At 37.9% G+C, this 14,453-nt stretch overlaps 1 protein-coding gene across 5 annotated transcripts in view; it reads right to left on the bottom strand.

Annotated features, from left to right (window-relative positions):
• The window catches only part of ZCWPW2 (zinc finger CW-type and PWWP domain containing 2), a 138,109-nt gene that overhangs the window by 68,113 nt on the left and 55,543 nt on the right, over nucleotides 1-14,453 (bottom strand). For all 5 annotated transcript variants that reach the window (XM_043443626.1, XM_043443625.1, XM_043443624.1 and 2 more), the window contains 2 exons: nucleotides 13,265-13,615; nucleotides 5,786-5,945 (listed from right to left, as the gene is read on the bottom strand). In XM_043443626.1, the coding sequence (XP_043299561.1) occupies nucleotides 5,786-5,945; nucleotides 13,265-13,557 (453 nt within the window). In that variant the 5' untranslated portion in view covers nucleotides 13,558-13,615. The remainder of the gene's footprint in view (nucleotides 1-5,785; nucleotides 5,946-13,264; nucleotides 13,616-14,453) is intronic.

A 14,453-nucleotide genomic window follows, 5' to 3' on the forward strand; every position in this document is an offset into this window, starting at 1 on the left:
AGGTGAAAATGTTCCTCACTTATTAGGTGCAAATGTGGAAAACATTCAATAATAAATTAGGCTGATGCTTATGCATATGCAAACTGGCAAGGCATAAAACAAAAGAATGGACTTCGGGGTTAGACATACTGACACTAATCACTGCCCTATCACCTAGTAGCTGACTGACCTTGGGTTAGACATGGAGCCTGACTCTCAGTTCCTTCCATATGCCAACAGTGATGATGCCTATTTCATGGGGTTGCCGTTGAGTCTTTAAATACTACATTTATTATAATAAATGTTATAATATATATACATATTATATATTATTGAATTATATTATTATAAAAGGATCCACCCAATCCCTGACCTATGGTATGGGTTCAAATCCATGATTGCTATTTATGGGCTTGTTTAGTTTTGGGGATTCCCTGTTGGCTCAGCTGGTAAAGAGTCTGCCTGCAATGTGGGACACCCTAGTTCGATCCCTGGGTCAGGAAGATCCCCTGGAGAAGGAAATGGCAGCCCACTCCAGTGTTCTTGCCTTGAAAACCCCACGGATGGTGGAGCCTGGTGGGCTACTGTTCACGGGGTCGCAAAGAGTTGGACATGATTGAGCAACTTCACCTTTAGTTTTTGGAGTCATTGCAGTACACGTTGACAATCAGAGCCCTCCACTGGAGGTTATTTACTGGACCAAATTTACATTCAATGCATCATCACTTTTGGAAATTTCTATCAATATGTTTATCATAACACAGAAAAGAAACCAAATTATTTGATAAATTACTGTATGTGCTAAGTTGGTACGGTTGTGACTGACTCTTTGCAACCCTGTGAACTGCAGCTCACCAGCCTTTTCTGTCCATGGGATTCTCCAGGCAAGAATAACGGAGTAGGTGGCCAAGCTCTCCACCTGGGGATCTTTCCAACCCAGGGATCAAACTCGCGTTTCCAGCAGCTCGTTCATTGCAGGTGGATTCTTTACCACTGAGTCATTGGTGAAGCCCCTAAATTACTATAGGTTGTGTTATTTCTACTTACAGACTGGAGAAATTAAGAGTAATGTGCCCTCAGTCACCTGGCCATGTTGTGAAGAGTAATGAAGCTTCAGGAATGGTTCTTCTAAAGACACAGTTTACAAAGAACTGTAACATCCTCTCTGCTCTCATTAGTGTGTCTGTCAGAATAATCCTAGGGACCTAACATAAGACCAGTTTATTTCTTCTTCACACTGCACATCTGCTATTTGTTGGCAGTGGAGGCCTTTGCTAAGAGTGGTCCAGGGATCCAGGCTGAGAGAGCAGCAAACCAAAATTTCAAACATTATCAATCATGGAGCCACAAGAGAGAAGTCTAGAGGATGTTGCACTGACACAGTCATATGCTCAGATATTCCTCACTCACTCATATCTCTTTGGCCTCACCCTGCACAGGAGTATCAAACGTGTATCTCTACTTTATAACAGGAAGGCAGAAACCTGGAACATTTTGGTGAACAATATTAATGACCACCCCAATCAGGAAGCAGAATTCTAGGAGTTGCGGAGTGCACATTTAGTAATACCGCATCGCTCCCTTTTACATCTCCCTGCAAAACACAGGCAGCTCCACAGTACAATGGGTAAATACCCAAATGACTTCTAGTATCTAAAGAAGTGCTTGCACATCTACAGGTATTTCCTCCACAGAGAAGAGAGCAGACTGTTGAAATACATAGCCAAAAAAAATCCGCTCACATCATGGATGAAAAAAGCTAAATTTTACAAGAGCCTCCCAGCACCAGGAGTGCAATACTTACATTTTCTTGGCAGTATAAAGAACTAGAAAAGTATAATCCAAGCAGGCATTGGCTGGAGTACATTATTTATGTCTAGTAATAACCTATAAGATAGATGATCAACTAAAACATGCTATAAATATTACATTTAAATTATACATCAGTTTGATCAGCAATATCCATAAATTATGTATAGTGTTGAATAACAAGTATGACTTTAAGGCTTTGTTCAGAAAAACTCTCATTTCTGGGTTAGACATGAGAGCCTATGGCAGTCAGCATCATCTCCAGGAAAACCAAAGTGAAAGACTAACAAAGGAAGTAGGAGAAAGGCATCCTGAAACAGTGAGCCATGACCACAGTTACATCACTGCACTAGCAGAGATAAACCAAGGACTTCTCAGGTGGCTCAGGGGTAAAGAAACCAGCCAATGCAGAAGTAGGAGATGCAGGTTTGATCCCTAAGTCAAGAAGATCTCCCGGAGGAAGAAATGGCAACCCACTCCAATATTCTTCCTTGGAAAATCCCACGGACAGAGGAGCCTGGAGGGCCATAGTCCATGGGGTCGTAAAGAGTCGGACACGACTGAGTGACTAAGCATGCACACAGAAATAAACCAACAGAACTCGGATGTCTCAAGTTGAGAAAACTCAGTCAGTGCTTCTCTCTCTCTCTCTCTCTCTCTCTCTCTCTCTCTGTCTCCCTCTGAGACGCACATCAGACTCATCTGAGAGACTTGGCCTTCATCCAAGAGCTTCTAAGTTAAGTGATCCAGTAGAACACAGTGCTGGCACTGCTGTGTTTTGGCCGCTGTTATTTTTGTTGTTGTTGTCACTTTATAAAGCCTTCTAATGCAAAGCCAGGCTTAAGAAATGCTGAACTAAGTCATGTGGTCTATGGAGCAAAAGAATAAACTCGCAAATAATGGGTTCTGCAGACATGGACCTACTAAATGTAAAAGAAAAAACATTTGTGCTAATTGGGGAAAGAATTGTACTCCATGCATTAACTCTAATAGTTATCTAGCACATGCCATGTCTATTTTCTCTGAGTAATTACCAGAGTGACATGTATTCTGAATATATACCATAAGGGAATCAATGTTTTTTTAAAAAGGGGAAGGGAATTTCACCCATCTTTAGATTACTGATTTTCTAGTAAATGAAAAAATAAAATGTATGAGTAAACTAACATAAGTTACAAATACAAAATCTGAATATAGCCTTCAACTTTTTTCTAAAATGTATCCCAGTATATCGATGAGTAATTTTATTTAATGGGGAAAAGTTTATCAACCATACATTCATATACATATTCATTCACAGTGACAGAGCTCTGTTGTGCTTTCAACAATGAAATTAATGTCAGTGGTCACATAAACATATCAACTTTTTAGTGACTACCAAAAAAATGCAAAAGCTTAGACAAACATGAAGTAAAGAATAGTTAACATTTTCAGAATCTAAACTGAAAAAATATTTTATTTTCTCATAAATGCATATAATGTCTTTCTATAAGAGTTTATTCCTCTCCCACCATAAAACACACACAAAATAGATACAATCCACAGTCAGTGAAAACTCTGAAATAGTATTTAATCACTTGTTAAACTAAGCTTATACAAATAAAGAGAAATTAATATTGAAATAATATATGGAGTAAGATGTAGTCAGTTTGAGCAATGAGAGAGATACATGCTTATCATTGTCTGCTTTTAGAAAAGGAGCTGATATGGTAAGTGTAATGTGCAACCATTCTCCTTCTACAAAAATCCTGAAGAAGGTCTATATTGTCTAATACATGTAATTTTCATGTAAGTGATATTTTTATGGGGGCACGAGTGTGAATTTAGTATCTGGATCAATGTAGTATGGTGCAGAGACAGTATCTGGGGAGGAAGGAGCCCCAGTGAAGAGAAGATATAATGCAGTAAATTCCTGGGAAGTCGAGGCAACCGAAATGCAGGTTGGATCAGTACTATGTCCATCTCCAAGGAACAGGGATATCTCAGTCACCCCTGGGTATTACATAGTTTGACGTTATACATTTTCAAGTGATTTCTTATATGGATAACTTTTGACCATTTTCCTATCATGGTTGTCAGCATTTCCTGAGCTGACTGACCTCTTTCCTTTCTGCTCCCTGATTTTTCATTGGAATAATGAGGTGTCAGTCATCTGTGAGTCTCCTTCCTGGCAAGTGGAGATCCTTAGATAGCCAGGAGTAGGGTATCTGAGCACATCAGGACAGCCGGGCATGTGCCAACTGAGGTAAAGGGAACCTAAAATTTCAGTCTTGAAAGAAGAGACCCACAGAAGAAGGCATTCTCATTTTATCAGCTCCAAGAAAGGAAGGGAAAAAGAAGACACAAACAAGAAGAGAGTAAGAGATAAGAGCCTATAGGTAGGTACTGTGAATCACAGCAGAGGCAAGAGCCTTCCCAGAGTCCATGGGTACCTAGGTAATTATTCACCCAGGCACCAGCCAACTGCGGGAGTGGTGGACAGAGACATGAAACAAATGCTTTATTTTTTCTGTTGTCATTCTTGCTTTAGGAACCTGTTTAATTTAAGCACCCTAAATTCCCGGTATTTGCAAAAGTTTCCAAGTTTGCTTTAATGTTTTCAGACCTTATTCTTGAGTTTAGTTTTGTTTTGCAGCAGATTTTTTCCTTGTCTCAAGGACCAACGGTATGCTCACTGGAATCAGACTACTTAAATTTATCCTGACAGAACTCAAATCCTGAGAGTAACACTAGTTCAGACAACTAAAAATACACATTGATTTTTTTAATTAATTAATTTTTTTAATGAAGGTTAGCTGCTTTACAGAATTTTGTGGTTTTCTGTCTACACTTTGATTTTTTACAGATGTTTAAATATAATTTTTTAAGAATGCTCTGCTCTTTATCACTCTTGTCAAACAGTTGGGACTCTAAGGTCTGCTCCACGAGAAGCTGGATGGTTCCTGTGTCTTTTAGAAAAGGGGAGGGGCACAGAGGGAGAACCTTCCCCTCTGTCTCCTGAGGGTATCAGAAGTGCCCAGGCAACAAGTGAGCGGAGAGGTGCCTCATACCAACACGACTGGCTCACAGCCACCAAAAAGGAATGCATGTGATGTTATTCCACACAAACGTTTCCATTGAATCAGCCTTCCCTACCCACGGCTTTCAAGCTGAATGGAACAAAGATACAGTATGGCCAGAGATTCAGTTAAGTCCATCAGCAAGTACCTCAGATTTCCACAGATTTTCTTATACTGTGGACTAAACGGTGTGTCTTAAATGTACATACATTTATATGTATATCTGAATATATATATACTTCTCACTCTACAATAGGAACCATCCAAATTGAGTCAAAGGTATTGACACTTTTGACATCTACTTTTTAATCAGATTTCTAAGGAAAGCATAGTTTGCAGATGAAAAGTTTCAGTATTAGAATACAGATATAGATAATTGAATTAATTTATAACAACTAAACCAAACCCATGAAAATAGGTTCAATTCACTTACTCTCATCAACTTGAGAATTCAGTCTATTCATTAATTGTAGACTGTGATTTAAAAAGTTTAAAAAGAATAAAAAAATACTGGAGGAGTTAGTATAATGAAATATTCTGTTTGAAATTTGAAAAAATCTGGTTGCATTCCATAATTAATCTTTCCTGTGAGCTAGGGCTATAACTTAAGAGTTTTCTCAAGAGAACTGAAAAATTATCGAATGATAATCTTAAAACTGTTTCAAAAGGCAATTATGGAGAGTGCTCTGTTGACTGATACTATATAGCCATTAGAGAAATAAAATTTAAAACTACCTCGTGGCTATTTTTATATTCATACTTTCTTTGAAAAGGCTATTTTAAAAATACCAATATTTGAGTTTAAACAAATAGTACATACTATTTTGTTCATATAAACATAGAAGTAAAAAACTATGTATCTTTTAGGATATGAGAGAAAATAGTCATCATTAAAAACAAGTGGAACAAGAACAAAGTTTTGACATTACTGTACCCACCTTTAATGTGATACTATAATGTCCAACAAACGCCGCATCTATCCATGATCTCGAATGGGGATCACCCAGGAATTCTACGTGATATTGTTCAACATCTCCATCCAGATCATAGGTCACATACTTCCCTTTAAAAGGGTCAGGGCAAAGTATCCCTGGCCAACTTTCAAAAGAAAATATTTTTAATTATTTTCATGTTTTAAAAAAGGTAGACATTAATACATCTATCACAAACATCTGTCAAACTGCCTCCTTTGAATTTTAATAACTTTTTTACAAATTTTAAAGACATTCATATTTTAGTCTTTTAAATAGAATATTCAATTGATACAAGTAATCAGTTGTATCTCTGTAAATATAGAAAGTTTTGAAACAGTCACATGCTGAAGATATTCATAAGATGTGAGAAGAAAGAATCATGAGACAAAAGAATGATTCCAGGGTCTATAAGAGACATTTAGGCACTGCTAACAGGAAAGTTAAGAGAAAAAGAGTCACCAGATTCATGGCAGGCTTGAATCAACTCTCACCAATTGTAATGATTAACTACTAAAATGTTAACCCACTGATTTGGTAGGACAGAGCTAGCGATCTGTGAACCAGGATGCCAAAGAGGACTGGTAACTCAGGCTGTGCTGACACTGGATGCTGTAGTGACTTTGGGAAAAGCAGAAACAAAAGCAGCAGTTCTGCTTTTATCCTCCTCACCACATCTGTTCCATTGACAGTGACCGAATGGTAAATATCATCAATACTGCAAATACTAGAGTGGGCAGTCATTCCCTTCTCCAGGGGATCTTCCCAACCCAGGGATCAAACTGAGGTCTCCCATATTGCAGGAGGATTCTTTACAATCTGAGCCACCAGGGAAGACTGAAAATAACATTTATCCTTCACTAAAATCTTTAGGGGTGTGTTCTTTCATGACACAACCTCCAGAAATTCCTTGATATGTTTCAGTTTCCCACTTGGCAAGAACAGCATATACATCCACTAAGTTTTAGCCTTTTTTAACCAATCACAGAAGACTCTGACGTACTGCTCAGAGAATAAAGAAGGAAGATCAGGAAGCTGTGACTAAGGAATGCATGTGTGTGTGCTCAGTCACTTCAATTGTGTCTGATTCTTTGCGACCCCATGACTGTAGCTCACCAGGCTCCCCTGTCCATGGAATTGTCTAGGCAAGAGTACTGGAATGTGTAGCCTTTCCCTTCAAGGGATCTTCCCAACCCAGGGATCGAACCCACGTCTCCTGTGGCTCCTGAATTGCAGGCGGATTCTTCACTGCTGAGCCACTGGGGAAGCCCGTGACTAAGGGGTGCACAGTAGCAATCTGACTAAACTTTACAGATCAAGATTCAAAATATGCATGGCTAACACACCTGAGCATACAAAAACTGTACAATTATCAAGTTCTACTTCAGTTTGCAGTACTGCAGAGTGAGAAAGGCAGTGAAGTTCAAGTTAGAAGGCCTAGTTTCTTGTTCGCTAGCAGGTAACGAGGCCTTACTGTCACTCTGGGTCCTCACTGTGCTGTTTCAAAGTTCAAAGGAACATACACTTCACACATTTGGGGATTTTGGCAAATTAAAATATTATAAAGTACCATCATTATGGACTGAATTATGTCATCCTACCAACCCAATGGCAACCCACTCCAGTATTCTTGCCTGAAAAATCCCACTGATGAAGGAGCCTGGTGGGCTACAGTCCACGGGGTCACAAAGAGTCAGACACAACTGAGCGACCTGACTTTCCCTTTCACCAACCCAAATTCATATGTCAAAGTCCTGACTCCCAGTATTTCAGAATGTGACTCTATTTAGAGATAGGGTCTAGTAACCAAGTTAAAAGGCAGGCCCTAATCCAACATGACTAGTTTCCTTATAAAAAAGAAGGTTAGGATCTAGACACATACAGAGGAAAAGACCACAAGAAGACAAAAAGAGAGACTCACCCACAAGCCAAGAGAAGCCTCAGAAGAAATAAACCCTGCTGACACCCTGACCTCAGACTTTTAGCCTCTGGAATTGTGAGAAAATAAGGGTTAGAGAATGAAAGGGCCCGGATAGCTCAAGTGGTAAAGAATCTTCTGCCTGCAATGCAGAAGATGTGGGTTTGATCCCCAGGTTGGGAAGATCCCTTGGAGAAGGAAATGGCAACCCAGTCCAGTATTCTTGCCTGGGAAATTCCATGGACGGAGGAGCCTGGCGGGCTACAGCTAACAGGGTTGCAAAGAGTTGGACATGACTGAGAATGCATGCACATGACAGAGAATGAAAAACTGAGTCCAACAACCTGACATCCAAAGAAGTCGAATCCTTGGGAAGAAGTGGAAATGATAATGGAAAGTCAAGTGAGAGTTCAGAACCTAAATGAAGAGGACCATCTGGTTGTTACCAGACTCACATCACAGCATCTTACTGGTATTTGGCAACTCGTACTGGACTGCGCTTAAGAGTTAAACTTGAGTTCAATTTATATTTTAAACCTATTTTGGAAACCTACATTTCTGAAGGAATCCACTCAAAAGAAGACTTCAACAGGTAGATAAATGACTAAGAATGAGTGGCAGCTGCAATACCCAACTTACAAGAAATCAAGGAACAAGTGTGTCCTTCAACATGATTAATAACTATTTTAAAGGCAACCCAACTGTGATTGTTACATTCTATTTGTTTAAACTCTTTATAAAACATAAGGGGTTCATGTTTAATATTAGGTGATATGCACCTCACTGAAATTTTAAAAAGGATTACTACCAACCCAATACCAAATTATAAGCAGTACCTACTCCATTCAGTTTAAAACAGTCTCAGAAAATGGATTTCTGATATTTAACACAAGAAAGAAATATTTGGCAGTTTTTATGTGTTAAGATGAGCTGCTACTTTTCTGACACAAATTCTGATACTATTTTTTAAGTGAAACCTATTGGGTCCAAGAGTATTCAATTTAATTACTCTATAAAATATAAAGAGATGAGTCCTAAAAAGAATTAGATGCCAAGAGAAAAGCTTCTGTTCATTAGTTGAAATATATTACAGAAAATGCTGCATACTGATTTGAAGATGAATTATAAAAAGCATTATCAAATGTCCAAATAACTTGGGCACTTTCAGGTGATGCAAAGGAATTATCTGACTCCAAGTTTGCATATCTCAGCTAAAACAGAATGTACCGAACCGCAGGGAAAGCTGAGCAGAGGCAATAGATGTAGAAAACATGATTACTTCTCTCCAGCTGCGACATCCATCATCTGCTCTGATTTGCTGTAACTGAAGGAAGAAGTTGATGTCCAGTTTCACCCTCACTCTGACCTCAATCTGAGTTCCCAAACTGTGAATGTTGATAGTGCACTGTGCATTTCTACTTCCTGATTTTTCATGTTCATATTGAGAAGAAATTCTGAAGTGCTGTGTGGGGGCTGAAAGGTGGACAGGGAAAGTAAGAGTCAACAACCTAAGGGAAGGATATCAGAATTACAAGGAAAAATGTACAGTCAATCTTAGAGCCTGTGGGCGGTGGAAGGTAAAATGTACAAACGCAGCAAGGTCAAACAGACATTGGGTATTGAAATCCACTTGCAGCAGGAAGTGGGAAACTTAGGCAGCACAAGAAATTTCAAAGGAACAGAAAATATATCACAAAGAAACTGATGCTTTATACTTTCCTTATCCAGTGGAAATGATCTAAGATAGCTACTGCCTGCAACAGAAGTTGAAGCTTAAGCATGATATCGGCTGCCATATATTTATAACCAATGAGAAGAAATAAATACATTTTTAAAACTGTAGTCTGGATGTTTAAGGAGACAGCAAATTTTACTTGAGCTTCATCCTTAATCTATAGGAAACAAAATGGATGAGTTGGAGTCATCACTAACTTACTGTTATATTTGCCAAGAAATCTCTTTGCTGTACCTAACAGCAGGGACCAATGGAAAAAGGAAATTTCTCATCTCTACACATACACACACATATTTACATACAAAAGTATGTAAGTATGCAAATAAGAAGTAATCAAATAATATTTTACAATACTGTTAATAAAAAGATGTAGTAGAGATCTCATTTGTGAATGAATACATGTGTGTGTGCTAAGTTGCTTCAGTCATGTCAGACTCTGCGGACTGTAACCCACCAGGCTTCTCTGTCCATGGGATTCTCCAGGCAAGAATACTGGAGTGGGTTGCTGTGCCCTCCTCCAGGGGATCTTCCCTACCCAGGGATCAAACTCAGGTTTCTTACAACTCCTGCACTGGCAGGAAGGTTCTTTACCACTAGCGCCACCTGGGATGCCCTAAATATATATACTGTATCTAAAAAGTAACACTGGATTGGCTTGCTAACTTACAGACAGAGTTGAACTGTTTGGCCCATAGTATTTAGAATGCAAATATATTTTCTTTAATTTTCATATTTATGAGGAATCTTTGCAAAACATCTGTGTAAAATGCCTAGCTTCTGCTTGACATTGTATTTTCCTATACTGAGATATGAAGTTCTTTTTTACCTTTAAATTCTTTGCTCTTTCTAAGACTTCTTAAACATTATAGCTTTCTCTTCCTAGCAATGAAGACAGCCCCATCCTCAAGCTCAAATGGGCATAACTCAAAGGCAAGAGACTGCGTAAGTATTTTTATAAGTGTGTGTTATTTTATGATGTGGTGACAAATATGACTATTATAATTAGATTTTTCATGGAGCTTGACCACAAAGAAAGTGATGTTCTCTTAACTATTATTTGCTTTTATTATACAGTGATTAAGCAGGCATTTCTTGATTCTGTATCAATTTCTCTTTAGCTTTTTTAGCTTTATAGGAGAATGTGAACTCTTCTGAGAAGAGTAACTCCAAGATGTTGATAAGACTGAGTTCTGAGCGCTCAGTTAGCGGTAAGGGCAAAGGCTAATAACTCACACACGTTAAAGCTACACTGCCAAGCGTCTCTGCAGCCAGTTGACTGGTCTTCCCATTTGAAATTTCAGTATCGATATTTCTTAATTAAGGACTGATGTTTGGCTGCTTTTAGTAGGTTAATCCAGTTTTATATTCTACTACTGCAATTTATCCTGTTATCATCTTTCTATGTATTTGTGGTACTGAATAAGCAATAAAGCAATAGATTTGAGTTTCTTAGTCTGTACTTTAAGTCTGTGTTCATTTGTAGTTAGTTTATAAAGAAGAATTTATGTGACTATATAGCAAAATGTATTTTACTCTTTCCAGTAAGCAAGAAGGTGAGTACAGCTGTATTTTGCAGCATTTTTATGGTCTTAATCACAGATTAGAGGTAATTTAGGGACTGGAGTAAAACATGCTTCATTCGTATTTCAAACTCTAACCCTCAGTTATAAGCACAAAACTGCAAAAGAAATTCCTAATCAAATTTCTAATGTAATATTTCAGACATAGTGACAAGATTCAAATCCGTTTCTTGAATTAGAATTACTGAACCTTCAGAATTTCCATTAGTAAATATAAATGTTCTGCTTTCAAAATGTTAGAGATATGAAAAATAGCATGGGACTACAAATACCTTCATAAGTAACTTCAAAAATAAGTGCTCATATTCACGCCTTTAAAAACATTTGTTCTTACTCTAGTTCTTCTTCAAGCCCATCCTATTATTAAATGTGTTTCCCCTGTGACTTAGTGGTAAAAAAAACTTGCCTGCCAATGCAAGAGATGCAGATTCAGTCTCTGGGTCAGGAAGAGCCCCTGGAGAATGAAATGGCAACCCACTCCAGTATTGTTGCCTGGAAAATCCCATGGACATAGGACCCTGGTGGGCTACAGTCCATGGGGTCACAAAGAGTTGGATATGACTTAGCAACTAAACAACAACAACAATTATATATGTATAAATTATATATATATCAATTAATATATGTGCATATCAATTAACATATATGTATTTTTAAACAATATTTCACATTTGATCCCTAGAAAAACGTTCAGTAACAAAAGGTACATATTTGAGAGATTTCCATATCTGCAAAGATATTAAGTATATTGGTTTGCTAAGGCTGCCATAGAAAAATATCACAGACTGGGGAGCTTACAAACAGAAGTTTATTCTCCCACAGTCTTAAAGGCTAGAAGTCCCAGATCAAGGTATCAGCGGGGCTGTCTTTCCTGGAGGCCTCTCCCGGGGTTGCAGACGCTGTCTTCACACGGGCTGCCCTCTGCACACGGCCCGGCCTCTGCACACGGCCCTGGTTGTCCACTGTGTGCTCCAAGTTTCTCTTCTTACAGGAACACCAGTCAGACTGGATGAGGGCCTGTTTTAACTTAACCACCTCTTTAAAGGCTCTCACATCAAATACAGTCTCATTGTGAACCTAGAGATTTAACATATGACCTTTGGGGGGACCTCAAATCAGTCCGTAACAGGAAGTGATAGAGCAAGAGCACATATCTAGGTATTGACTTGAAGACCTCTTGTATGTGTTCTGTGTTGTGTGTTAGATGAGCCCATCACAGTCTCCCCAGGAAAGCAAACATCTAATATTTGTCATGGTGAATAGCTGAATATAAATGAAAACAAGGTGATGGGACAAAAGGAAGAATTGAATAGAGAAGGGGCAAAACTCTTGAAAGAAATTTTAAATTTGTCAATAAAGACTGAACTAGAAGAACACAAGAACTGGTAACTCCTTCAGAAAAATAACATATGGAAAGGGAAAATCCATAAATTTAAAGATGAAAACTCCTGAAGAAAAAGTAATACCAAAGCTAACCAGAGAAGATTCACCATCAGTACCACAGGAATCCAAAAATAAAATCAAAGCAATGCAACAATAAACTGATTATAATTTAAGAAAAACATAATCGAGATGAAAAGACTTGAAACTATATACTGAAAATGCACGTTGCATACTAGAGAAATCAACCCAGAATGGGAAACACTGAGCTATAAAATAGTAAGTGTACAAAAATCAAAAGAAAAAAGATATTTTAACCATCTAGGCAATAATTAAAGAATGCAAATTTTTTTCAAGATAGGCCACATTGGGCCATAAAACAAGATCCAATGAAACAGACTACAAGAGATTTAAATTAGAACTCAATAACAATAAAATGTTTTTTAAATCCCATATTTGGTCATTTTAAAACACAATTCTAATAACTCATTTCAAAGAAAAAAATCACAAACTGAATAGTAATAAAACAAAACATATTAAAATTTGTGGGATATAGCTAAAGTAGTGCTTAAAGAGAAATTTATAGCTTTAATTGCCCATATCTGGAAGAAAAAAGATATGAATCAGTTATTTAAGCTTCCAATTTAAGAAACTAGACAAAGAAGAATTAAACCCAAACAAGTCAGGGAAAGAATAACAATGAGACCAGAAAACAATAAATAAGTTAGACAACAACACAGAAGTTGATTGTTTGAAAAGTTTTGAAAGTTAACAAACTTATTAGCAAGATTATACCGCAAAAGTTTATTAGAAAACACCAACAAAAATCTTACCTTGGCCAATTCTTTAATTTTACCAAAACCAGGCTTCCAAGAGGGAGCTGTGAATAGACGATCCTATATCCATTTTGATGAAGCTGAGACTCTTCAGGAAAGTCTTCTTCAGAAACAGAGCACTTATTGTACTTTGAGTCAGTGTTCATGAAGCAGTACCACGGTTCGTTGTGATTGACTTTGGCTTTATCCTCATTTGATAACAGTCTCCATTTCAAACAACTTTCGTTCTCACATTGAACCCATACTTTGTTTATACATATGTTGTTTTCCACTGAGGAATTCATTGCCATATCACAATATTCTATTTTCTTACTATCAAATTTTCCTTTTTCCGTAAGTGCATTTAACCTAGAAATAAGAGGAAAATAACAGAACAAAGATTTGAGGGGATAAGGAGAGAAAGCTCAGGCCAAAATCTGAGAAGTAGCTCTTTTTTACCTTGTTTGTGCACCTTTTCCCTGTAAACATTGAACATGTCGTGTTTCCACCCACCAAGAAACAAAGGAAGAAAACAGAAGCCTCTTTCTGGTCATAAAATGCTCCCAAATTAAAAATAAGGGAAGTATGATGAAGCAGAAAAGGGGTACAGGTTAACATTATATAATATCTATTCTACTACTACGCAGTATACATCTAATAGATGCCCAGTACTTCTGCCATTGTTGCTGTTGTTTAGCTGCTAAGTCGTGTCTGACTCCGCAGCCCCATGGACTGTAGCCCACCAGGCTCCTCTGCCCATGGGATTTCCCAGGCAAGAATACAAGAGTGGGTTGCTATTTCCTTTTCCAGGGGATCTTCCTGACCTAGGGATTGAAACCACATCTCCTGCATTGCAGGCAGATTCTTTACTGCTAAGCCACTATAATAAGAGGTAAATCTTACTCAGTGCTGACTCTGGGCCAGATACTATTCAACGCACACCACTTACATAGCCTTGCCAACAACCTCAGTGTGACCATTTTTAGAGAGAAAATGAAAGCTAAGAAAAGTCAAGTAATTTGTTTAATTAAGGTCCCAGAGCTAGTACATGATACAGTTGGGATTTAAATTCAGGCAGTTCCCTAATTCTGCGATCTTATCCTTTTGGGTATATGGTGTATACAGCGAAGACTTGATCCCTTTCTTTTTCTAATTCTGAGGAAAACCGAAGGTAGCAAAATATTTCACCATAAGAAAATGTGAAATT

Source organism: Cervus canadensis, chromosome 22 (assembly GCF_019320065.1).
Source record: "Cervus canadensis isolate Bull #8, Minnesota chromosome 22, ASM1932006v1, whole genome shotgun sequence".
Taxonomy (NCBI): domain Eukaryota; kingdom Metazoa; phylum Chordata; class Mammalia; order Artiodactyla; family Cervidae; genus Cervus; species Cervus canadensis.